Source organism: Ctenocephalides felis, unplaced genomic scaffold (assembly GCF_003426905.1).
Source record: "Ctenocephalides felis isolate EL2017-DRISC unplaced genomic scaffold, ASM342690v1 CF-g0.4_SCAFFOLD_03573, whole genome shotgun sequence".
In the NCBI taxonomy this organism is placed as follows: Eukaryota; Metazoa; Arthropoda; class Insecta; order Siphonaptera; family Pulicidae; genus Ctenocephalides; species Ctenocephalides felis.
In genome coordinates this window covers 2,354,356-2,363,252 of record NW_020539727.1, presented here as the reverse complement: position 1 = coordinate 2,363,252, position 8,897 = coordinate 2,354,356, and the positions used below count along the sequence as shown (strand labels likewise).

General features: G+C 30.5%; 1 protein-coding gene across 1 annotated transcript; it reads left to right on the top strand.

The window, feature by feature from the left end:
• Positions 1 to 3,714, top strand: LOC113389288 (zinc finger protein OZF-like). Its single transcript, XM_026626339.1, has 2 exons — positions 1 to 240; positions 2,842 to 3,714. Exons 1-2 carry the CDS (start codon positions 1 to 3, stop codon positions 3,712 to 3,714), a joined length of 1,113 nt encoding a protein of 370 aa, XP_026482124.1.
• The last annotated feature ends 5,183 nt before the right edge of the window (positions 3,715 to 8,897 follow it).

Genomic DNA, 8,897 nt, shown 5'->3' with positions numbered 1-8,897 from the left:
ATGTTTGATGAAATATCACTATCTTCAGAATTGTCATATGATCGTAAAAAGGATCACATTGTTGGTTTTGTAGAGTTAGCAAATGGCAGAAAATGTTTATTTCCGGATCATGCACTTGTTTTCATGATTAAAGGAGTGAAGAATCGTTGGAAGCAACCAGTTGCTTTTTACTTTTCTGAAGGTGGGGTTAATAGTTCTGATTTAAAATCTCTTATTGTGGATGTAGATGAACAATTGCACGTGCATAAAACTTTTTTCTGTTCATAGTAAACACAATGTTGATACTTTTTGATCTTTTATGGCAATTTTGATGATAACGTTTTAATCCTAGGAATTCAGTTTACTCTCAATTTTGATATCAATATATTTATATATATATAAATATTATTTATAATATTATTATATTATGTTCTTATGATTTTTTGTTTATGAAGTATTTGTACTTTTTAACTTTTTAAATTTTTGCATTATTTGTGATTCCTTCTGAATTTGTTATTCCGAACTACACAATCTCTGTTATATATTATTGATCATTAAGTAAATCATATTGATCGTTCCTTGTAAATTTATCATACCATTGTGAATACTTTTTTTAATTATTTATAAATGTAAAATTATAATACTTATTATTGTGTATATATTGATTATTACATTTATAAAAAATTTAATTGTTATGTAAAAATGTTTGTGATATATTTGAAAATATATTTTGTACTTCGTATATTTTTTTCTCATTTCCAATATAAGAAATTATTTAGATTTTCTTATTTTGAATTACGTATGCGAACCATATCTAGGAATAATACCAGCGGTTGATTTATATACTGAACAAGTGCTGCCTCCTTTAGATCGCTAAAAATATTAAAATGGCGGTAATGTCAAATGGCCTCAGATAGCGATCTAGTTATGTTTACTTATCTATGCATGTAGGTGTCTTTTATGTTACATAATTATTTAATTAAATTTCCTGCGAATATAGAATCAATTTCGGATATTTAGTAATTTTATTAAATAATATCATTTACAATATACAAAATTTACATATTACATAGTTGCAACATTAGAAAACTAATATTTGATAGTCCTTAAAATGTTAGCCTATAAAAATAATTATTTATTTATTCATAATATGTATTATGTTTAACTCTCTTGGCAACTTCAGTTAAATCAGGCTTGGCAAAGTTAAGTCTTGCGTTAAATATGTTCAACTCACTTCCATCTGTTAATATATCTAAAATAGAACCAAACATCTTAGAAACATTGTAAACAAATTTTGAATTGAAAACATTGTGAACAAATTAGTCATTTGTGAACATTATCTCTAAACATACTCATTATTTGTTTTATCTATGATGACTATGTAGTTCCTACGATCATATGACAGAGATAATTATTCCATGAACACACACTCAATAATTTTCTTGCGTTGATTTTATCCTATTAATTTTCAAGATCTGAATTTCCTAAAACTAAAACATTACAAATTAGTACTAAATTAGTAAAAAAAAAGTATTAATCATTGATCAATATTTATAATTATTGATTTTTTTCTTTGAATATCTTATTCTGGTTGGAAAAGTTCCAGCAATTTGTCTTAAGGCTTAATTAAAAATTGTTAACTTTTTAACTTCGCCTATATCTTACTCGAGTAAGATGATTATTATAATAGTCTATAGTTATAGTTACTATAATTATAGTAATTGCAAAATATAAGGCATATATTACATATCTTTACGTTTCAAAGGATTCTGAACATTTTGGAATACCTCAGAAAAAATTGATGTATGTTTGTATGTGTGGATACATTTTTTCGTCGACGGTTTCGGAAACGACGCGGATCAACCGATTTGAATAATAATAATATTGTTCCAACGACACGTTTAAAACACCGATTTATGAAGATTATAATTGATATAATTTTGTTCATTACATGATTTTTGTTAGAATGTATATTTTTGGAGATGTTTGCAAAAAAAACGCCAACAAGAAACGAATTTTTAGTAGCAAGAAAAGTATTTGCTTTTTTAAAAAACATTATGAAACATTTTTTTCTTATAATTAGTTCTTCTATCGATATCTTTATTTTGAAAACAACTAAATTTACACCACTGAGAATGGGTGTCATCCACCGTTGAGTCTAAATTATTTTCACTTTTTGAACTTGAGAGTAAGATGAACCTAATTCCAAAATTTCATACGGATTGGAGCACAGTAAAAAAATTTAAATCCAAAACGTTCCATTGATTTGAGTAAATATTCCGTATACACATTTTGCCACGGGCCCCGGAGGGTCTAGTTACGCCACTGTCCAAAACCCTCAAAGAATCGGACCATAATAAATAAGGATATTTAGTTCCTCTTATGCAAAATTGTACCGGCTTTTTGAAATGGTGAAATATTTAAAAAAAAATATTTTCAACAAATATAAAACATTAGTATTTTTTATGTGAAAAAATCTGGATGTAATTTTTACAAATGACTAGTGGAAAAGGGCATTTAGCAATTTTTTTATGAATAGAGGAGTATATTAAACATCCTAAACATATAATCTTCTTTCATCTATGATATTAAATTTGAAAAGGCGCGCCACTTGTTAAATAACAAAGCGATTCGGCAAGTGTCTCATCTTTCTAAAAGCAGACTCTATGTTTCAAATGTCAAATAATGAATGTAATGCCCGAAATAATTGAAGTGCAATAGTTGAAATTATCTATGATTTCGAAAATGATTGTCGATTAAAGTAGATTATTATTTAGCCTACGACTATTTTCGTGTATATTTTGTGAGTAAAAGCAGTGAGAGTATTTAAAAATGTCAGACGAAATAATTATGAACAATCAGGCAATTAAAATTGAACCACCAGAATATTCAGTAGAAGAAATTGAATACGAAATTGAGGATGATTTTGATGATGCTGATGCTATTGTTAAATCAAAATCATGTACTGAGGATGATAAAACGTGTTTAGAAAGATTCATGAATTCCGAAGTGATTATAGAAGAAGTCAAACAGGAGTCAATCGAGACATTGGCCTTTGAATGTGACATTTGTTATCGATCATTTGCACAATCACATCATTTGAAAGAGCATATGGTCGATCACATGTCTACTAATAGCAAAGAGAGCCATTTCAAATGCGAAATCTGTAATAAGACTTTCAAACTAGCCAAAGGGTTGAAAATACACATGAATATACATTCTGCAGAACGTTCCTTTGATTGCAAATTTTGCAATAAGTCATTCAATGAATTGGTTGCTTTGAAAAAACACTATCAGGTTCACAGTGGTGAATTCGCGCATGAATGCAATATATGCAATAAGACATTCACAGAATTAGGTCATTTGAATCAGCACATGCTGATTCACAGTGGAGTACGTCCCCATCAATGCAGTATATGCAATAAAAAGTTTACAGAATTAGGTAATCTGAAACGTCACATGCTGATTCACAATGGAGTACGTCCCCATGAATGCAGTATATGCAATAAGACATTTCGACAATTAGGTACTATGAAACGTCATATGCTCATTCACAATGGAGTGCGTCATCATGAATGCAGTATATGCAATAAGAAATTTAAAGAATTACGTTCTCTGAAACCTCACATGCTCATACACAGTGGAATACGTCCCCATGAATGCAATGTATGCAATAGGACATTCACACAATCAGGTACTCTGAAACGTCACATGCTGTGTTGTAAGAGAGCATAAATGAGAAATATGCAATAAAGGATTTAGTCAATTGAAGAAATGAAAGTGACACATGGCACTTTATAGTCGGAAGTGTGATAAAAATCAACAAAATTTGAACATATTTGTTAAACTGATGTTAAATATTTGGAATTATATTATAAAATATTCCTGCATGCAATATAATGTAATGCATATGAAAATAGAATGAAATATACATTGTACATCACCTAATATGAATTTATTGATATCAAGCCAATTGTTACATCTGCCAAATTAAGTATTAATAATGTGGATTAGCAACTATTGGTTCCGAATTCGATACTTGTCTTGGCCAGCTTGTAATCAAGTAGTACTGATATCAGATATTTATTAACTTCCTGAAGGAAAGGTTTGTTTTTGCCAGACAATACGATTTGCTAATTTACACATATGCACTTTAAATCATCATATATTTTATAAAGATTTCAATAATAAATTATAATAATTTCAAATATAAGTTTCAATAATAAATTTTGTTTATATTTCTATGGGTTCCGTCAGAAGTAACAAACAATGTAGCAAACCGTTAATCTAAGCATTGTGGCAGGTTATACAGAAATATGTTGCAAACAGATTCCAATTATTAGTTAATTTTTTTTTGTGGTGTAGTGATAGGTTGCACAAAAACATGTTGGGGTTCCAAAAGTTTCCCGACCACTGGCTTATTAGGCGCTTTATTATTTTGTCGCAGCGCGATTGCTTTGAAAAAGAATGTTCAAAATTTTCAAACGTTTTCAAAATGCAAACAACAAATTCTTCAAAAAAGTCAATTGTTTCCTAAAATTCTAAGAAATCTAATTTATTCAAAGTTTTCAAAATATTTTAAGAGTTTTTTATAAAAAATTTAAATTTTTGGTACGGGATGTTCCAGCAATTTGCCTTAAGGCACGACGTCAAACACCACGACTAGTTAACTTTCTGTAGGGTAAGTTATAGTAATGGGCCAAAAATCAAAAATGAAAATTTTTGCATATCTTCACGTTTTGAAGGTTTCTGAATATTTTGGCATACCTCAGAAAAAATGGATGTGTGTGTGGATACAATTTTTTGTCGACGTTTTCGGGAGTACCGCTCAACCGTTTCAAATGATTGAAAAAGCAATCGATTCCTACTGATGGGGAATAGTGCTGATTAGTTTTTGAGAAAGATCGGCCCAGTCGTTTCGGAGATACGAAGCAAAGAGTGCAGAAAATGAAAATTGATTTTTGCGAGAACCGGGCATCCGATTGGAATGATTTAAAAGACATTAAATTCGTAATGATGGTACTTGCAGCTGTTTTGGAGATAAAGAGCAAAATGTGCAAAAATTGGTTTGTGAGTAGTTTGTGAGAGAACTAAGCATTCGATTTGAAATTGAAAATTTCGCTTGTGTTATCAAAACAATTGCTTTTGGAAAAACAAATTTTTTTTAAAATTTTTTTTGTTTATCGAAGATAATTCAGATTTTAATTTTTATCCTTGCTAAAGTACTTTAGAACGTTTAAAAGCACACTTATATACTTCAAACAAATAATTTTAACTTTGTAATTTGGTTTATATAATTCTCATAACAATGTTACAATATTTATAATAATCTATTCGAAAACATTCAATATTTTTGAAACATTTCGTTACGGTACAGGAAGTTCCAGCAATTTGCCTTAAGGCGCGATGCTTTGAACCCCTTGTTTACTCTTTTTAGTAGGTCTCCGAAACCGCTGGACCTGCCTTCCCAAAAATTTAATCAGGTTTTTATTTTGTCAATAAAAGTAAAATGTATTTTGAATTATTTAAATCGGACGCTCCGTTCTCTCAAAAACTGTGTGGGAATCAAGTGAGCCTGGTGAATTTTGCGAGAAACAAATGGTCATCACATTTTTTAAAGTTTTATATTCACAAAATTTAATATATTTTTATATATGGAAATATCTTTTATATATTTTATTATTTCCATAACTGAATCACATTTTTGGCATCTTTTGCCCCTTATCTTCGATATTGCTAGACCTAATTTGACTAATTTTAATTTTTTTTAAATTTAATCTGGGAAAGAATGATTCACAAAGATTTTGTCAGAAGGGGGATGGTTTCAATTCTCGTGTTATAGCGATTTCGTGTTAAAGAAGTACCGTGTTAGGAGGGGGGTTACCCAGTGCTGGATTTACAGTAGGGGCAATCGGGGCTACTGCCCAGGGCGGAAAATTTTAGGGGGCGGCAAAATTTGGATAGTGAGAAAAAAATTCTATACAATATAATCAACATTTTTAACAACATTTTTTATTTAAAGAAATATAATTAACAATCGATTGCAATGCAAAATTTGGGTTGAAATAAACGATAACTAAAATTTATTATTTTGCCTTGCCTCCCTCTCCGAACGTAAATAATCAAATTGGTTAATAAGTTATCAAATTTGGCAATTTGGCTAATATAAAGATCCGTAAACAAACTGAAAGTTTAAGAAATATATGTTCTTCAGTTCTCGAGCCCTCTTAAAATGACGCATTTGTGCACTTCCAAGCTTATCGAAAAAAAAATTTAAACTAGTGACTCAAGATATTGTGCCTTAAGACAAATTACTGAAACATCCCGTACTGAAAATTACATTTTATAAAGCGCTTTAAATTTTATTGAAAAATGAAAAAAAAAAGACTTCTAAAACACATTTTTTGTATTTTGAAATTTTTCGAAATTTATGAACTTTTTGCAAAGAAATATCGAAACTCAATTACCATTTTTCGTAATTGCCTGTACCAAACGCTAATCAGCACGTCTCCCCATTAATTCAAATCTAATATGTTTTAATTATTCAAGTCGATTTCGAGAACACGGATCAACCGATTTATGATTCCTATTGATAAGAAGACGTGCTGATTATTTATCGGTCAAGGCAGGTCCATCTGTTTTGAAGATTCGGGCCAAAATGCCAAAAATGATAATTCAGTTTTTGAGAAAAAAGCGTCCAATCACATTCAAGAAAATTTACAGAATAAATAACTGCTTAAATTTATGGGGGGCAGGTTCAGCGGTTTAGATGATCCAATAAAAAAATTTGAAAAATATGCACGTTACATTATCAGATTTTAAAGATATTATAATAATAAGAATAAATTTTGTTTACATTTATATAAGTTCTGTAACATTGTTTATCCGTTAGACTGCGACGCGGCGCTTGCGCGCTTCAATATTTTGTCCCTCGCAGCGCGATTGCTTTAAAAAAAAAGTTCGAAAGTTCGTAAAATTTCAGGGATGGGGCGGCATTTTTGTCAGTGCCCCGGGGCGCCAAATTTCTAAATCCGGCCCTGGGGTTACCTGTATAATAATGTATAAATATGTATTGTTAAGCTCTATTCTCTCATTGTAATTTTCAACCCAATTTAGTGACCAAACGTTACTCGATATATTTTATTATTATAATTTTTTAACAGATGATTTTTAACATTAGTATTTAATAAAACCGTGGCAATCAGGAAATAGGTAGATAAGTAAACCAGCGGACTAGTAGACTGATATACAGGTAAACAGGTAGGGAAATAGATACGTAGATAGATAAAAAAGTAAACTGGCAAATTGGTGGACGGTATACGAGTGGACAGATAAACTGGTAGACTGATGAACTGGTAGATAGATAAATATGTAGATATGTGAGCAGATAAACAGGTGAACAGTTAGACAGTTAGGTTGATAGGTAAACAAATCTATGTCAAGCCGACGAATCATCTGTACGTTTTGTGGTGTTTTGTAGTTTGCTATTGATTATAGTTAATTACATAATTCTAAGTTAATTAATCTGTATACAGATATTATAAGTATGTTTTAAGATATTAATTAAAAATCGTTTTTAATGAAAGCAAAATATTTATTTTAGCTTCTTTTAAGCTAATTCTAATTTCTGTTGATAATAACAAAAATAGATATGCATAAATAAGCATAACAAGTATCAACACGTATCGGACAGTTCTTGCAACTTGCCTTAAGGCAAAATGCTACTTATAGCTCTGGGTTGTTTGGAAAGTAACTTCGTAAATTCATATTTGGCACGTATACTTTGAGAAATTATGTATTGGAAATTTTGATCGAACATCTTTTGTCATATTTCTCATATACATTTTTTGGTCGTTATTGGCAAAAAACCGATCAAAATGCTTTTTGACATGCTGATTTGCCGGAAAAAAAATAATGGTCCGATGATGGCAGGTCTGGAGAATATGATGAATGTGTCTTTGCTTCCCAAAGATACAATACAAGCTTACAATGACCAAACTTATCTGAGGTCTTGCGTCGTCCTGATGTAGGACTATATCTTCTTGTGGGATAATTCTGACCTTTTCTATTGAAGTATATCATTTAGTTTATCCAGCTGATGACATAAGGCATCCAAATTAACCGTTTAGTTATCCTGGAAATACTGAAAAATGAACCAAATGTAAAATCTTACCAAACATACAGCATCACCCTTTTCTTGCAAATTTCAGCTTTGCATCTGTTGGAGCAGGTTTTCTTTTTTGTTTCATGGGCAATTGCGTGTATTGTATTCTTTACATCCCATTTGATATTCCTAGTGACAATTCGCTTCAAAACTTGATAATTTTTAGGACTTTTCAGAGGCGAATCGCGGACGCCTGTACGAAGACACACGTTTCTTTCTATGAAAACCATACATTGAATTTCGTGGAAAATCCCAGACTTTTTGAGCGGTCATGAACTGTTGAATTTGATTATTTTTAACTCAATGTGATCTCATGTATTGTTATTTGTCGGTTTGCATCATCTAATGCCTTTCTCGCGTTTTTATCAGTATCGCGTACTTCTTGGACTTGGAGCATCTTGTACATCAAAATACCAGGAATGAACTTTAGAAAACCAATTTTCCACTGTCCTACTATCAACACGTCATTTCTATACACATTGGTCAATTTCATTTTGACTCAAACAGTATTATTAATAACTTTTCTACAGCCAAAGAGTAAGATAAGTCGGAAATGCAGCTTAATTCTTTTCGTATTCAGAGTGACACCATCCAAACACTACAGCGAGTAATTGATTAGAATTTTTTACACACAAACTTAAAATTAAGTTATCAAATCATATAATTAGTTCAAAAAATATAGTTAAATTCCAGTGGTAAAAAAACGAAGACGAAAAAACAACCTTATAGTTTAAGAAATAATTCCATATTAGAA

What these genes read in the sequence shown, in the direction of transcription:
- LOC113389288 (XM_026626339.1), top strand. Translation starts at nt 1, where the DNA reads ATGTTTGATGAAATATCACTATCTTCAGAATTGTCATATGATCGTAAA. An exon ending in ATGTAGATGAACAATTGCAC is followed by an intron (nt 241 to 2,841) that starts GTGCATAAAACT and finishes ATGAACAATCAG; the next exon opens with GCAATTAAAATTGAACCACC.